Below are 17,475 nucleotides of genomic sequence, written 5' to 3'. Positions count from 1 at the left end.
TCCATCTGACATTCTGGATATCCTTGCCATAGGACTAGGTAGACGACCAACTGCATGATGACTGATGAGTATGTACCTGAACTGAATACTTGATGAACACAATTTTCTTCGCAGGTGGAGACAACCAAAATTTTGACAGTTTGTTGGGGTTAGAGATGGGCACGGAGCAATAAGATCCCTTATCTGAAATCTATAGAAAGTAATACTTAGTTTCCCTTCATCCTATCCTTTGACAAACTATTCCCCTGCTGCGATTGCTGGGAAAGGCATCACTAACCTTAATGGGCATATAAAGGAATTGAAAACCTAACATGGTGCTCCTCAAACCAACAATGTCAAATTTGCAGTTGCAAGAGATTAAAAGAAACACGACCAAGTGTAGAACTCGTGTTTTTTCTTGAGAGAGCGTCAGAGGTAAAGCAGTTAAAAGGACAAGTTAAGAACATTTTGAACTTTACTAACCATATACATAGAGCTACAAGGAAATAATTATATTATAATTTCAAAAATGTTACAACCCTGACAGCATATGTATAATGCAGTTAACCCAAATCTAGTTTCTACACAGAACTTGGGTTTCAATCTGCAGCCGCGATCAAGATGCTCCTCATGAGCTTCTGCTAATCGAACACGTAGTATCTCCAAGTCAACCTGAAAACAATTTCCAAAAATGGCACGTCATCGGAGGACTCCATTCGTTGTTATGTTATGAAATTAACAATAATCTTTCACTATTCAAAAGATAACTCTAGAAATAATTTCCCAGAATGTCATGCACAAAAGAGTACAGAATAAGATATTTGGGAATGGGTAGAAAAAGAAAACCTCCGATTGCAAAAACTGAGCCCCTATTTTGTCTTAATTTTTTACTATACAGCAGCGATACAACCCTGCCCTCCGACCGCTTGGTACTAGTGGTGCTAGTGCTACTCCAACCATCCCTATCTTAAACTCTCATTATCACTTAACACTGAAGTATTGGTATTTTATTCAACAAAATATTCAAAAGGGTAATTTCTATGACACGGCACACTCTAAACGAGATAAATCACAAGTTTTTAATCAAACTGAAGCTGTGATTGTTTCGGTTGAGAAAAAAGGCTACATAGGCATCGCTGCTGTCACAGCTCAGTGACAAAGAAGCTATCATTTGTCTAGTCCAATAAAAGAAAGACTCAAATTCGAGAAATTTCTTCACTAAAATTGGGGCTTAGATGGTTTTCCTTCTCTTTTTTTTTCTCCAGCAAGGGGAAAAAGGGGGGTGTATCAGCCTATCAGGAGACAAGTTAAAACGAAGAGGGATTTGTAGGCATTACAGGGAAAAGTTGACTTTATAATGTTAATTCCCCACCTTCAGATATTCACACGATCAATAACAGTAGGAAATGCCTAGAGATATTGTGGATCACTAACAGGCAAGGACAAAATAAAGTAACATTAAACTAACTAGCATTACCTCAGTTCCTTTGCTGAGTCGGAGGTCACAAGCAGAGCAAACAATAAGTTGGTGGTTCTCTCTCAACTCTCCTCGCTTACAGATGGGGCACCAAATCCCCTTCTGTGCCTGGCAGCAGCATCAGAGAGGTATTTATCAATTGTGCTCCTTAGGCAGGAGAAAATCTATGGTATTAGCAACGGCACAATTTTTTGCCACTCATATTTCCCAGAAAAATAACAAAGTTCCTAGATGTTTCCATTCGTGATTGGCTCCCTAAATTTCTATGTAATGAATCCGACTCCTTAATGAATTCAATTTAGTTCTGAATATGATTCAACTATGAGTTGCGCTAATAATTCCAACATGTGGTGGAAATTAATGTGTACTACTTCTAAGTGAAACTTATGAAAAATGAAAACTTCCAACCTTCCATAACATATCCTATTAACTGAGAGTTATACTGCTACCCAAATCATAATCACAAATTTCTGTATCAGGACATATTAGTCTTCCAGACAAGTTCTCTCATTTCAATCAAAATTATTTGTCTAATCCAACTCAAAAGGTTCACATATTGTTGGGAAAAAAATGCAACCTCATATACCTTTGTATATCCACTATATTCACAGCATACAAAAAACCAACAACTGAAAGATATAATACCCAATGTAATACCTGCTCATCTGTAAGATTCATATTTTCAAGAACCGCACGAGCCAAGCACTCATCCTCTTCATCTTCCCAAGTTTCAATACTGATTTCTGGTTCTGCAAGGAGATAAGATAAACATTTGTGCTCACAGAAGTGATTTGGCAAATTATAATTCCTACACATAAACATCGAAGTGCATGCGCACAAATAACCCTGAGCCTTTCTGAACACCATTTCGATCAGAAACATCATTTCTAAATATTCTATCATCAGAGAAGATGAAGACCATGCAAAGCAAGAGTAAATGTAAATTAAGTAAGTTTCTGAAAGAACTGCTTGCCATTAGAAACACACCCGCACAATTACATATGGGAGAAGAATGAAGGAAAACTCTAACTTTAGAAAGAAACAAGCATGCTATTATGTACTGTGAACAGTAATTCCTGATAGGAAATAAACATTAAACACTTGTAGAAAATAGTATATATATGCAAAAAATACTCTCACGTTGAAATTGGTATTATGATATTTATCCTATTTCAAACATTTCAAAAAATACCAAATGTTGACAAGAAACATTTTAAAAAAAATGATAGTAAACAATCAGCAAAAAATTTAACCTGTTACGGACTGCCCCGCCTTGAGATCCTCATAGAAGATCCTCTGCATTTCTAACAATATATCTTCACATTCACCTTGGTAAGCATCATGAAGACCGCCATATTCCCATAATACATCATTGACTTCAGGGTTAGTTTCTGAGATTTTCAAATTGTCAGGTGCTGACGAGTCCTTAATTTTTTCCAGTTCATCAGAAACTATATCCTGAAAGGCAGATCTCATAAAATCCTGAAACCAAAAGAAACAAACTAAATCACCAGAAACATACAATAAAAAAAAAAAAGGAAGAAAGAATATGGAAACTCCGCTGGGACCTGGGGCAAATAACTTAGCTCAAACAAACCAGCTATAAAATATCAAGAAAGGCTGCGACTTTACTTCCTGTTGCCGTCTCTAAAAACACCATTCAAAAAATAACCTAACAATACCATAGGTTTTTCTTTCTTCACTAATAATTCACGCAAAGTTAGATTCACGCAGGAAGATCAAATTGTCCTAATTGAGAACATGAAAAACAAAATTTTTGTACAATGTACTTTTAATGAATGCTAAAACAAAACATGGGGAGAGAGGATATTGAGTTCAATTGAAAGAAAACCTTGTGGTTGAGAGGCTGTGCAGTAGGCAACCTCATTTTCCAAAGCAACCGACTTCGATCATTGCGGACCCTCTTGTAACAGTTCTCCCTCAACTACATTTTATCAACATAGCAAACGGTAATTGTCAAGTTTTGACATAATAAACTAAAAAAAGTGCCCTTAAATTTGCCAAAAAAAATAATAATTCCGACAAACCCAAATAAAATCAACATCTACACAATCTCTGGGACACATAAGGAATCAAGAATCAGAAGATGAATTTGAATTTGAGTGCCGATCGTGAACAAGTTAAGATGGTATTCAGAAGAAGAAGAGAAGCAAAATAAAAGTGATGAGACCAGGAAAAATGGAAAACAAACCTTGTCTTTCCAAATAGGGTAATTGTTAAAAGGGGACTGAGTTTTGATAGAAGGTCGTGTCGGGGCTGCACTATTATCCTCCATTGATTTGTTTCTGAACCCTCCGAAGCATAAAACAATCGGAAGGGAAAAAAAAGAGTGCAGAATATGGAGCAGTTCCTGGATACGTTCATGCCGTCGGCGGGTTTGGGCTTTTCTGGTACACATTACTGGCCCAACTGTTGATACTTGATGTTAGTGGACTTGGCCTTTGTCTTAGTCCTAGCTGACCGGACTAGAATTTTGATGGGCTTGGGCCTCGCCTTAGCCATTTTCTTTTAAATACCACCAAGAATTAAATCGAACTTTGAGTATACACATGTCTAATCCAGTCGATTGTCAATCAAGCCAACTCTTATTGGTGCCCTCGCCCTAGCCGTTACTGGAAAGACCAACTATAGAATGAATTTCTTTTAAGCATAGAAGAATGATATAATAGTCCAAAATGATAAAAAATTATAAAATCTTGTGTCAGAATATTTATTTTGGGATGAAATATTATAAGGTTGTTGACATAATTTTCCAAATAATAAGAGTTGATTTTTTTTAAACAGGGAGGGAGATTCAAACTCTGACAAAGAGGGTGATATACACTATCCTTACCAATCAAATGTAGAGTCGATGGTTTTAATATCTAGAAACACCCTTAAAACTATTAGTTGACCAGATTACCCCTTGAATCTCACCCAATTCATTGTGATTTTTTATGTGCACCAAACAAATTTTAGAAATTCTTAAAAAAATTAAAAGAGTGTAGTATTTAGTATGACAAATTCAATAATATATATTTTTTAAAACAAAAATCAAATTTATCACGATGAAAAATTAGATATTTTGAGTTATATCCGACAATCTCGAATTGACATTTTTTTTTTATGTTGAATTTAATTCTAAATATAACATATTTACGATGTTTCGAAAATTTCCAAAAAAAATTGGTGCATGCACCGGTTGGAGGTCCAGTGATGAGTGCACTGCACTTCCCCCAGATCAAATCACGATCGTGTCATCGACCGTAGTACTGTAGTAGTAAACAGACTAACAGAGGGATCGAGCCGCAATATATACCTTTTACTTGACGAAGTGGGAAAAAAGAGCGAAATAGACGAAAAACCCTCCCTTGATGATAAAACCCAAAACCCTACTACTGTCTGCAAAATCCCCATCTTAACCCTCTCTCTGCCTCTGCTTCTTCTTCCTCCTTATATCTCCGCCATTTTCGTTGTCTAGCTTATGAGTTGCACAACTTTTGGTTCTGTATTTCTCTTCTCTTCCTCTATGTGACTCTTCAAGGAATTTCACTCCTGCTGACTGAGGTCGATTTTTGCTTCTTTGCTATATGTTTATTTGTTGTTTGCGCATGGAAACAGAGAAATTAATGTTTATTTTTTTGTGATTTTGGAAACTTTTGAGTTGGTCTCACTGTCTGTCAGTGTCAGTGAAGCGGATTACTCAATTTTGTTTTTGTTTTCATGTAATTATTTTTTCATGCTTAACGGATTTTATTCTCATGCTCAAGAGAGTGCGAATTATGGAAAGTTAATATAATCGAGAGTAAAATCGGTGGTAAGAGCTATTGAAGAATACGAGAGGCCATGGCGATTAAGAAGAAAACGGCTCTCCAGCTTGAAGCTCTTGAGAAATTCTACGCAAGTAAGTTTCTCTCTTATTTATAGCTTCAATTCTTCTTCAGGCGGCATCGGTTTTGTTGGCCTGTCGATGAAGTTGACCTATTTTACTCCTGCTTGTCAAAGTTCTTGATTTCTTCTTCTTATGGAACAGAGTCCTAACATATTATTTACAGTTTTATTTATTTTAGAGAGGACGGTTTTAGTATTGCTGTAGTTCTATATGCCAATCATTTTCTAATTTGATGCAGAGCATAAGTATCCTTCCCAAGGTGCAATCAAGGAGATTGCTGCTGTCTTGGGATTGTCATGTAAGCAGATCCGAGGATGGTTTATAGAGAAGAGGAAGAGAGACAAAACTATTGGCACAATTGTAGTAACATCTCGAGTTACCAATAGAGAACAATCTGCAGCTGCATCATCTTCTAAATTCATCAAACCAATTATTATCCAGGAGCTATTGACTGCAGACTACATTCTGCAAAAGATTTTTCGCAAGGATGGGCCTCCTCTTGGTGCAGAATTTGACTCTCCTCAATCCAGAGCATTTTTATTCCGCAAAGGTGAGTTCAAAACTTGATGAGAAATAACATTTGCTAGCAAAAAAAAATTGAAATTGAGGATATTCAATAAAATATTACCTTTTCCTGCCATAGTGGTCAGAGTCAAACAATTGTCTATAGGCATACGCTGCATACCTTTGGTTCTATTCTACTGGCCTTTTGATTTTTGTGAACTGAGCTTGCCATGTTTGCTGGCATTGTACTTTGAACTTGAGAGTCAGTTAGGATAAAGGATATCTTTGAAGTAATATAGGACCTGGTTATTCTAATCAGAATAAGCCTTGTGCAGATATGATAGTAGTTTACTTCTCTGACATACCAGTTCAGAGATTGGTTAGTTTCATAATGATTTTTCGCTTGTTTGGAGAGCCAACACTTCCATGTTGGACTAGTTGCAATTTAAGTCCGAGACCAACACCAACACATGATGCATGGGGTGATTTAGTCCATAATGCATAAGTTTGGCGTCAAGCACCCTAAATCTTGAGATGTTGATTGGAATCTTTAGTTATTGATTCTTTGGCTAGCCGACCAAACTCAAGGGGTCTGCTTGCTCCTTTGGTTTTCCAATAAGCATTTGCCTGGGGTGTTAATTGTTGGGTTATTCAAGTCGGTTGTCTCCTCATTGACATGTATGGCACTGGATTTTTATAATAATTTAAATGGCTGAATTGCCTTAGCGAGGTGGCATTGAAAACTTCAGCAGTGTATGGATGGTTCCCCCACCCCAACACCCTAAGGCCGTCAACTGATGCTTCCTATTGAAAGAAAATGCACAAAAAATGAGGTTTTGCTTTGTTATAAAAATTTAATTTAATTTGATAAAGGATGAAATGTAAAAGGCTGGCTGTTTTATTTGTTATTGTTTTCCTCATTATGCTCATGTGTATTGTGCAGTAGTAAGAATGATATGGTGACAGGTGGCTAAGTGGAATTTCTTTAATTGGTTGCATTTTAATGACTTAGTGTCCAACAGTCTTAGTATTTTTAGTATTTCTTCCCCCCAGTCTTGCTTCATATATTTTTCTGAGATTTTTTTTAACCCTCTTTACATCTCCCTGCATGCTTAGCTTCTAGAAATTCTCTCCTTGGTTGCCAAGAGACACAAAGAGCAACAAAAAGGAGAAAGGTAATGGATGCAAGTTTCTAGTTGTCACTAAGTTGCCATTAAAATATTCTTTTGACCCTGGGGTTGCTCACATATTATTTCTTTCTATTTTAAGGTTTCAAAGCATGTTCTTATAGATCATGAGGATTCTGATAAGAGTGCTCCAGTAAGGAAACATGGTGTTGGGAAAGGTTTGATGACAGCTTGGCGTGTGACTAATCCTAATGGAGGATATTTTCCTACTGGCGTAACTCATATTTCGACTCCTGCACCATCGAAACCACCACGCCAGAACAAAAAACCCCGACAATTTGCCTCTATTATGGTTAGTCATCTGATCTTCAGTTCATGATTTTTTTGATGATTGTTTTTGTGTTGTAGCAATTATCTAATTGTTAAGTTTTGTCAAGTATGAGCTGCTTGGAAACTTGACTGATGGGCGTTGCCTTTTCAGAAACAGAGAAAGTTGGAAAACAAATTAAAGGATAGCAAGAAACATCCTGTCAAAACAAGAGGGGTAATTGTAGTTTTATTTTTTTTGCTTATGCATATTTAACAGATGCTTGAGCAATTCGTCACTTGCCTGTGATGTAATATACAGGGGGAACATGCAAAGGATGTATTACAGAAGCCAACACAGAAAGAAAGATGCAAACTTGCTCTGGAAGGAGTGGCGTCTCATGAACATCTCAACCAATTTACAACGTTAGTGGATGATGAAGAGCTGGAGTTGAGAGAGTTACAAGCAGGCCCAAATCCACAAACATGTGAACATTTTGCTGCCAATAGACTACGTGGTTGTTTGTTTTGCAGAGGTTAGTTTGATATATATATCTGAGAATGCTAGAATGAGTCCTGTGCGCTTTATTTTACAGAAGATACTGAAAATATATGCTGTAATTTGTTATTATTTCCAGATGTTCTGCCAAAATTTCCTCCAACTTCTGTTAAGATGAAGTCACCATTTGCGATGCAACCTTGGGATTCTTCACCCGAGACAGTCAAGAAACTGTTCAAGGTGCATAGAGCATAATTGCTGGCCAATACTCTTATGATTCTGTTCTGGAATTTGTAAATTCTAGTTACTTCATATATGAAATTTGTTATAAATATGAGTCCCCTGTATTGGGCTATTTGTTGTTATATCATTTTCTATCTGAGGATAGGTACCTTTTCTTATTTTTTGTCCATTCATACTTCCTAGACTTTATATTTCTAGTCCATATCTTTTCTCACAGTACCATATGTATTTGGACTTTATACTTTCTGTTGAATGAGTGCTGCTCTTCACACTAGTTCTGAATATGGAAATTTTATCTCTGGAGGTTTAGTGATTCGCCATTTGTTTCTGTACATGCTAGTCCGTGATAGTTTTTTGAGCGGCAAGCTAACTGTTAATCTGGTGGTCCTTTTGCTTCATAACCTGGCTTATATATTTGGTGTTTTTATTTTAAATCACTCCTCTATGTGCCTTCCCAAATTACTTTCACTAGTTGTTCTGGGTGAAGAAGAGACATTTGGGGGGCTTAATTGTTTTGGCTCTTGGTTTCTTCTTTTCCTGGCTACATGATGCATAAAATTTATGCTTTTTCTGCAATTAAGCTATTTTTTACTCCTTTTTTTTCGCTTTTTCCTTAATTTTTTGGACCATTGTACATGTGTGTTGGAGCATGGTGCATGTGACATGTGTGTACATGTTACTAGTCTAAACGAAAGAGCAAAAGATTGGTCATGCTGGGAGAATTCTATGGGTCTTTTGGGAAGACGAACACCCTATTCTTCCTTGATTTCTTGTCATGTAAATGCAGTTGGGTCTTCCATTTTTTGTTGTACCCATGCATTTAATAGGAAGTAGCAGCACATCTATCTATAAACTTCTTAAGGTTTGACTAGTTTGGAGTTATTATACCTTAGTTTTGACTGGTTCGTTAACCTTATAATTGATTAGTTTACAAAGTTCCTTCATAGCTGGACTAGCAGTAATGGATGATTCTTGATATAGGATGAGAATTCTCTATGCATTTTTTCTTCTACTTATGGTTCTAAAACAGACTGATTGTGTAGCATCATGTCATTATTTGTGGGTTATAATTTTTTTAATGAATCTCAGTTGCATTTTCACAGTTTTTAATTATCTTACTGAATATGCTGATATTTCTCGTTCAGGTCTTCCATTTCCTTTATACTTATTCTGTTACGGTTGATATATGTTCCTTTACTCTTGACGAATTTGCGCAAGCGTTTCACTATAAGGTTAACTCTCTTCTCTAGCTTTTACTCCATCAAACCTTTTGCTTAGCTTGTAAATAGCTTAAACATGCCACTTTACTTTGTATGACCTGGTCTCATCTTTTTTTCCTTGAACTTATGACTTCCAGGATTCCTTGTTACTTGGAAAGATTCATGTTTCCCTTCTGAAGCTACTTTTGTCTGATATCGAAACAGAGCTTAACAGTGGTCTTTGGCCCAATCTGAGCATATCGTGCAAATTTCTTGCATTACTTCATTCGGTGAGTACCTACAATCTATTACAGAACCCTTTACATAAGCTATTTACTAAAGATAGTAATGCTTTAATCGAGCTTTATTCATCTCCGAATTGTGGAGCCTGATGTGTGAAACAACATTTTTCACCATCTGCTACTTTTATTGAAGTCTGATGCGTACATCTTGCATGTCCTCAAGCCCACCCAATGCAGGAGCCTTGTGCACGAGAGTTGTTTACCTTTTTACCTGCTATTGTTATTGACACTGGAAATAAATATGGCGACATGCTCCCAAATAGACTCCATTTGCGTTATATTTGAGACTGAACACATGCATCCTATTTGTTGAGAAACCATTTCTCTTAAGTTTTTAATTGTAACTCTTGTTGGATATCAGTCTAGAGTCTAGACCCTTTGTTCGCATTATTATAGGATCTAATTACAAATTAATTTATGAACAAAGTATTCAAACATGTTTGATATTTCAGAGATTCAACGAATTTAAAGGGCAGAATAAACATAAGAATCCTAGGATGTAGACATTGTAAACTGTTGAAGCCCAAACACAAAAGTCTCAAATCTAAAAAATGGAAAGAAGATGTGTGGTTTATAAGGTGTTGGATGGACCTAGTCTCCTGAGCCATTGGCTTTTGAGATAGTGGGCTTCCATCCAATGCCAAGTAAACCCATGTTAGGCCCATGTAATGTGGGCTCACCCCCAGTCCAAATTCCAACATAAACTTTTAAAATTTTGTAGGTTGCGCTTCTATATGACTATCTTTCGTTATTATTTGTATACTTTACACTTCATTTATTTAAGATGGAACGATTATGCACAACTGCTTATCTCTGCTGTCTCAGGTTGAAAATCAATTATATGTTCTGGAGTTCTGGAGGAAATCTCTGAACCCTCTTACATGGATAGAAATACTTCGTCAAGTATTACTGGCAGCTGGTTTTGGATCAAAGAAAGGCTCCTTGAGGAAGGAACCCCTTAGCAAGGTATTAATTAGTTTTGATTATTTTATATGATTAGTCTTATGGTAGCCTCATTTTTTCAGAGTAACCATACCAAAGCCTAGTGTAAGGATAATATATATTTATAGGTCTTTGAATCCATTTGGGCAGACAGTTATTCAAATTATCTATGTCTAGGATATAAGGCTTTTTTGAAATTGCTAGATGCAGAAGTATGGTGTTAACATGTCATGTATATAACAATTCACTTTGATTGCGTACAGTGGATGTTTTTGTCAGAGTTAATTGCTACAGGTTTTAGCATTCTCTTGTGTGCACAAGAGTTTGTACTTTTCTTTTGTTGCATAATATGATCTTCCTGTTTTATGCTCATATCTTGGTTCTTTTATTTCAGGATTTTTTTTCCTTGCATGAAATATGAAGTTTGAAGATTTTTCTTGTTCTTTGTTTGGTTAGGAAATGAGCCTCATGAAGAAGTATGGCCTACATCCTGGTACTATGAAAGGTGAATTGTTCAAGCTCCTGTTAGAGCAAGGAAATAATGGGTTGAGAGTTTCTGAGCTGGCGAAGTCTTTGCCTGTAAGTTTCTCTTGTACAATGATTCTTTGCTCGAGGAGAAATGATGTTGACTTATTGATCAACATCATTATTCTATTCTTATATAATTCGGATGGTTTTGTTTTGAAGATTGTTGAATTGAATCTTGGTCGCACAACGGAGGAGCTGGAACCATTGATATGTTCAACTCTTGCAAGTGATATCACCTTGTTTGAGAAGATCTCATCATCTGCATATCGTCTACGCATCAGTTCAGCAAAGGAAGCCAATGATTCTCAATCAGATACTGAGGACACTGGAAGTGTGCATGATGATTATATTGATTGTGGGTCATCCAGCAGCAGCGATTCTGAGTGTGATTCAGGAAATTTCAGTCCCAAAATACTTGAACATCATTCTCATAAAAGTAAAGGTAACGTGCTTTCTGTGTACACCGAAATTGACGAGAGCCAACCTGGAGAAGTGTGGTTGCTAGGACTTATGGAAGGAGAATATTCTGATTTAAGCATCGATGAAAAGTTGAACGCCTTAGTGGCTCTGCTTGATATTCTTAGCGCTGGATCCAGTATTAGAGTTGAGGTAATCCTCAAATCATCTTAGCTTAACAATGTTTTTAAACTTGATTCTTCATTTTAGTTTTTTGTCCCCCTGTTACACTTTAAAAACAGTTCGGCTGTCATTGTAGAATTATTCTGTGAAATTGTGTTTGGTTCAGCTTATTTTACAGTTCATAAGCCGTTTCAAAAGCTTTTAAGCTGGCTACAAATAAGCTGACGGCCTGTCAGAGCAGTTTATTTCAGCTTCTAAGCTCGTGATAATTGTGATTTTTCTTTATTCCAGCTTATAAGTTGTTCCTTGGCACATATTTTGCTTTATCAAATAACTAAATAGTCTTATCCATTCACGGGAAAAAAACCCTGATCAATTTGCAAGCCAGCTTACAGCCGTTGAACAAAACAGTTCTTTGGTAGTCCTTGGACTTCCCTGACCTGTATTAGTTTGCTGAGATTTGGCCACAAGTGACATAAAGTGACTTGACTCTTTTCTTTTTTGTACTACCTAATGTTCAGGCACCAATTTTAATAGGAAGTTGTAGGGAGGGGCATACTTTTGCAATTTTTGTCTTTAGTTGGACTGAGAGAGTGAGAGTTGTTTTATTGTAGATAGATATCAAATTACAGAGCAGGTGCTGGACCATGGGGTGGTAGGAAGTTTGTGTTGCCTACTTTTGGTTGAAACTGGATTATGAATTTTTGAGATCTTCCAGTCCAAATGAGTAATTAATGGTGATTTTATGCATAATCTAGTTTCCAGATGTCTTTTTTCAAAAAGGAAAAAAATTCTTTGATCCTATGTGGTTGATATATCTGGTCCGTTGTTGCAGTTGTGAGTATTAAAATTTAAAATCCTACAGCCTATATCTATTGAACTTTAGACAATTACCTGCAGAATGGTTGCTGCCCATCTAGAGATAGAAGGGCTGCAGATCCTGGTTTTGGTTTGGTCCTTCTGTTTTCTTTTAGGATTGAGGCTTTTATCTACTTTTTCCACCCTACATCTGCTTGTTGTAATGTCCCAAGTGTCCATGTTGTTAATCAATTTATCCTATTGACCACAATGAGTTAATAATGGTATTCATTACTGTTTTTATGATCACACGTTTATCTATATTTTAATCGCATTAAATTTGTTCTGCATTTTGTTTTCAGGATCTGCCAATATCTACTGTAGAATCGATTCCCAATATTCGCAATTATGGTTCTGGAGGAAAAATAAAGAGATCATCATCACAGAAACGTGACATGCCCAGACCATCCTGGGTCCATGGACAAATGCCTGATGTAAAAGAAGCCCACACATCTTTGGAGTTTAACCCAGTTGATTCTTCTGTGTCATTCTCAAAGTCCTATAGTAAGGAGGATTCCCCTAGTGCAGGAAAAGAATCACAAGAAACAGAAGCTGCAATTGGTTTACACCCAATGCAATCTATATTTTTGGGGTCTGATCGTAGATACAACAGATACTGGCTTTTCTTGGGTCCTTGTGATGAATATGATCCTGGCCATAGAAGGGTCTATTTCGAATCTTCTGAAGATGGTCACTGGGAAGTGATTGATACCGAAGAGGTAACTTGTACCTTTCGTTTATTGACCCTTGGCTGTTAAAATCTCTTTCTGGTTTCATAGGAAATATGAGAAATTAGAATTAAATCATTTAAGTTGTGAGCTCTTTTTTATTCCCCAATGTCTTGTTCAATGCATTATCTGACAATATTTGTTATGTTACTTCAATTGCAGGCCCTGAGTGCCTTAATATCAGTTTTGGATGACAGAGGTACTCGGGAGGCTCATCTTATTGAATCTATGGAGAAGCGAGGAGCTTCTCTCTGCCAAGCAATGTCAAGTAGAATGGCAAATGATGCCAGAATCAAGCTGTTGTCACATGCTGATCACTCTGGTTTGGAAATAGTAAGAGAAGCTAGTTCTTCTCCTGTGTCTGATGTGGACAACCTATGCCTGGCCGAGGTCTCAAAAGATTTGGTACCTCCATGTGGTGCTATAAGTCTTGAAGTTGGGAAGAAGGGGGAAGATCAAAACCGGAAATGGAGTCGTCTCCAAGAATTTGATTCTTGGATTTGGAAACATTTTTACTTGGAACTTAACACAGTGAAATATAGCAAAAGGTCTTATATTGATTCGCTCACTAAATGTGAAACTTGTCATGATCTGTACTGGAGAGATGAGAAGCATTGTAAGAATTGCCATACCACATTTGAACTCGACTTTGACCTAGAAGAACGATATGCCGTCCATATAGCGACTTGTAGGGAGCAATGTTGCGATGATGTGTTTCTGAAGCATAAAGTCCTGTCATCCCAGCTGCAATCGTTGAAAGCTGCAGTTCATGCTATCGAGGTATGGTGTCATGTCTCTTTTATCTTTGTATGGCTCTCTGCATCTCTTTTACTTTCAATTACTTGTTTGTGCTTGCATTTATAGCTTTGTATTTATGTTTTTCTGTCTATTTGACTCTCTTGTGTATGTATCGGTTGTATCCTAAGGCACGAGAAACATTAGCCTGTCTTTTGTGTTATATTTTTCTTTCACAATAGTTTACATACTTGAATATATACAAAGATGGCATTTACAGCATCTTTAATGCAGTTAAAAGTTTGAAAAAGTCAAAATGGCCAGAGTACTGTGTACAGTGTCCCTCCACATATTAGCCTTTTGAGGGTTGGTAATACTTGTTATGACCATTTCAAACAACAGTTTATTTGTTCTGATGACACTAGATGTTTATGGTGCTAGATACTGTTAGATTAAAAAGATTTAAATTCCTCATGTAGTGCTCTCACCAGCATTGCCCTTGTATGTGGAGAGACTCCTTCAATGGTTTAAACATTTGACACCAATGTTTGGATTTGGAGTATATGTGGATAAATGGAATTATTGATATTAGGATGAAAGATAAATTTGGAAGAATTAAGAAGTGCTCACTGACTTAAATTACTGAACTATGCTTGTGGGAAAAGATTGGTGTGTATGAAGTTGAGAAGCCATTATCGACTATTATTGTTGCTGCTTATTTTTCAAATTTCAGGCAAAAGTTTTTTGGATATCCAATGGATATTGTTGTCTTTTCAATACTTTCGATTTCTTCTGTCAAAAAGATCATTTATTTGTAGGATTGTGCTTGATGTAAATAGACATACACGAAGTGCTCACTGACTTTTATGGTGTTTACACTCAATCCAGCGCAATGACCGACTATAACCACTGCGCTCATTGAAGTAGAGTGATTTTTAAGATGTTGCTAGAAGGAAAAGAAAAATGCTGCAGGTACTTGCATTGATAACAGAGAGAGACCTTTGTTTTGGGGTCAAGGGCCTGGATAGGGTAAAATGGTGAGATGGGCTTGAGTTGAGTTAGTTGGCTCTTACAGGCTTGAAGAAGGTTTTAAGGACTTTAATCGAAAGACTTTTGATTTGCCTTGCTAGAGGGTGTTTTGTAATGTACACATGCTTGTTAGAAGTACCACACACACCAGTGATATTGTTGCTATCATGTTTTGTCTCACAGTTAATATACCTTCATTTTATCTGCAGTCCGTTATACCAGAAGATGCCATGGTGGGTGCTTGGACAAAGTCTGCTCATTGGTTATGGGTCAAACGCATCAGGCGCACATCTTCTTTGGTGGAGCTTTTGCAGGTCTTTTCTTTTTCTATTAGATATTGCCCTTGGTATTTTTAGCGGTATCGCTAGAAGTTATTCTCTTTTTTTCTTAGGTAAATCATAGGATGTTGTCATAATCTGAGCAATACATTTTCATTCGCTCTTGCAGGTTGTTACTGACTTTGCTGCTGCAATTAAGGAGGATTGGCTACGTGAATTTCATGTTGCTGAAGGCTCAGATACTGTTCTGCAAGAAATTATTGCATGTTTTCCAAGTATACCTCAAACCTCATCTGCATTTGCACTCTGGTTGATGAAATTGGATTCATTAATTGCACCATATATGGAAAAGGCTCGTTCTTTAAAAAATCAGGAAACGCAGTCCAAATGTACAGGTAAATATGACTTTTGATATCATTTCTTAATGCATGGGATTATAAACATCTTTTCTTTCTTTTTTCATGACATGGGCAATAGATTTTAAGAATATACTAGTGAAGCTCTTGTTGGTCAGGATTTGGGGCTTTGTGCGATTAAAACTTGTGGCTTTATAATGGATCTTAGCTTTGTTTGGTGCCTGAGTTTTTAAGGTACCAGCATAGATGTCAAAATGGTAGCTCCAATGGAGTTTTCTTATTTAGCTTTATGCTGGTTGGAAAATGTGTTGTAGTGTTGATTGGAGGATGTGTTGTAGAGACTTCTGCAAAAGTTGAAATTTCGAGTTTTATTGATATTCATGGAGAAAATGAATTAAGATCTTAGGGGCTTATTAAAGTTTTCAATTCAATGGGTATTTTTTTCAGGGAAACCGGCCTTTCTTAATTTGATATGTTCATAATATCTGGTAATTTGATGAGTGCAAGTAATCATATTGTGTGGAGACTTAGAACTTGAAATAGTAAGAAAAAGATTGATTATACTCGAGCCAATTGGGGAAGTAAAGAATACCAATAGAATAGAAGAAAACTTCTCAACCCCCACTTAAGAGGTGTAGGCTTATGCAATGTCCTATACCCCCAATTATGGAAAGAGAGTGGTTTGGAAACTTTTGCGTGGAAGGCAGCATCAATAGTAAATCATGATAATTGCATAATTGTCGATGTGAAAATGCAACATTCTGTAAGTGGGCTAAGATTAATTTTTTTTATGCATGTCATGTGCGCATTGGTCTTTAAGTATTGAATTCTTGTGATCATCCCCAATTCTATGATGTCAAGATTTATTGACCGAATAAACTTAATTTGTTGTGTCTCAGGTACTCGTGCTGCAAAGCAATAGATTTTTTCACAATCTGGAGCTAATGCAAGTGGCAATACAGGTACGAAATATTGTAGGCATTCAGCTGTGTAGGACAAATGTATTTGCTCTCTGTTGCCTGCTTTTGAAGCAGTAAAACAGTTCATTGTGCCAATTTTACTTTTGAATAGAATGCAAGGATGGAATGCATGCATCTTTGTAAAAAGCAGAGGCTATGACCATTTAAATTTTTTGACCGTTGCTGTACTTCGCCAATTTAAGTAATAAAATGTTGTACAGCACAGAGATGGATAAATATAGAGAGGAAACCAAGTTTTTGGTTAACGAACGTTTACCTTGTTCCCTGTAATAGCAAAATAACCTTCATTGATATTTTGCCGGGAATTATGTCGCAACTCTATTAGTCTATTTTACTTTTGACAGTGGTATTTCCTCAGATGTATCATGCATACTTAACAAGCTACTTGTTGTAATAGGCAAAATAATTTTTTTTACTGATTTACATAGTACATTACCACATAATACAAGATGATACTTTCTTTCTCAAGACCCTTTCCCGTTGAAGGGTTTGCGGCTTGTGTTCTTGATTTTTCCTTTTGTTCAATATTGTTGGCAGTGAGACTAGGATTGATTCGACTTTATTTTCCATGAAAGGTTTGTGCAATCCTTTACATCAGCAATTTGCGTAATTAGTTGGATGTAAATTCATTCCTAAAGAATAATAAAATGGTCGTGCTATTGCTGAAGTTATTGTTGAATTTCTTCTAAACAGCTAAAAGCCTATTTTGTTCAGGATTATTATCAAACGTAGTAAAAAAGTAAGTTATGGGCTCTACTAAAGTAGCTGAGATTCACAGTGGTTTGTATCAACTCTGTTTTCGGTTATAACGAGATATACCCTAATGATATATGCGTGACATTGTTATGCTCTCGTGCACAACACCACCAAGGGAACCATTCCTGGATTCTCTTTATAAACTTGTCAATGTTGCTGTTTTCGCAGGCAATTTTGT

The 17,475-nt window shown here is 36.5% G+C and overlaps 2 protein-coding genes across 3 annotated transcripts; one reads left to right on the top strand and one right to left on the bottom strand.

Annotated features, from left to right (window-relative positions):
- Positions 1-357: 357 nt before the first annotated feature.
- On the bottom strand, positions 358-3,829 carry LOC119999779. 2 transcript variants are annotated; one of them, XM_038847527.1, is made up of 6 exons: positions 3,669-3,829; positions 3,309-3,401; positions 2,710-2,938; positions 2,114-2,205; positions 1,457-1,564; positions 358-651 (listed from the first exon to the last, which is right to left on the bottom strand). In XM_038847527.1, the coding sequence occupies exons 1-6, from the start codon at positions 3,750-3,752 to the stop codon at positions 490-492; spliced, it is 768 nt and encodes a 255-aa protein (XP_038703455.1). In that variant the 5' UTR covers positions 3,753-3,829; the 3' UTR covers positions 358-489. The 2 variants fall into 2 exon arrangements, with proteins under 2 accessions (XP_038703455.1, XP_038703456.1); XM_038847528.1 differs by lacking the exon at positions 1,457-1,564.
- A 958-nt stretch (positions 3,830-4,787) lies between these two features.
- LOC120001127 (homeobox-DDT domain protein RLT3-like) lies at positions 4,788-16,846 on the top strand. The gene is made up of 18 exons (XM_038849393.1): positions 4,788-5,023; positions 5,227-5,360; positions 5,587-5,898; positions 6,969-7,027; positions 7,122-7,331; positions 7,461-7,523; positions 7,608-7,821; positions 7,924-8,024; positions 9,173-9,259; positions 9,385-9,516; positions 10,354-10,494; positions 10,927-11,049; positions 11,158-11,607; positions 12,738-13,154; positions 13,326-13,943; positions 15,137-15,241; positions 15,375-15,600; positions 16,461-16,846. Exons 2-18 carry the CDS (start codon positions 5,303-5,305, stop codon positions 16,481-16,483), a joined length of 3,339 nt encoding a protein of 1,112 aa, XP_038705321.1. The 5' UTR covers positions 4,788-5,023; positions 5,227-5,302; the 3' UTR covers positions 16,484-16,846.
- The last annotated feature ends 629 nt before the right edge of the window (positions 16,847-17,475 follow it).

This window comes from Tripterygium wilfordii, chromosome 6 (genome assembly GCF_013401445.1).
Source record: "Tripterygium wilfordii isolate XIE 37 chromosome 6, ASM1340144v1, whole genome shotgun sequence".
Classification (NCBI taxonomy): Eukaryota; Viridiplantae; Streptophyta; class Magnoliopsida; order Celastrales; family Celastraceae; genus Tripterygium; species Tripterygium wilfordii.
Note: the sequence above shows the minus strand (reverse complement) of the source record. Positions and strands in the feature narration are given on the sequence as shown.

Bases quoted from the DNA above. Each gene is read 5' to 3' on its own strand.
- LOC119999779 (XM_038847527.1), bottom strand. From the start codon at position 3,752: ATGGAGGATAATAGTGCAGCCCCGACACGACCTTCTATCAAAACTCAG. The intron at 3,402-3,668 runs GTTTGTTTTCCA...GATAAAATGTAG, and splicing joins ACCCTATTTGGAAAGACAAG to TTGAGGGAGAACTGTTACAA. The intron at 652-1,456 runs GTAATGCTAGTT...AATTGTTTTCAG, and splicing joins GACTCAGCAAAGGAACTGAG to GTTGACTTGGAGATACTACG.
- LOC120001127 (XM_038849393.1), top strand. From the start codon at position 5,303: ATGGCGATTAAGAAGAAAACGGCTCTCCAGCTTGAAGCTCTTGAGAAA. The intron at 7,524-7,607 runs GTAATTGTAGTT...TGTAATATACAG, and splicing joins ATCCTGTCAAAACAAGAGGG to GGGGAACATGCAAAGGATGT. The intron at 11,050-11,157 runs GTAAGTTTCTCT...TTTGTTTTGAAG, and splicing joins AGCTGGCGAAGTCTTTGCCT to ATTGTTGAATTGAATCTTGG.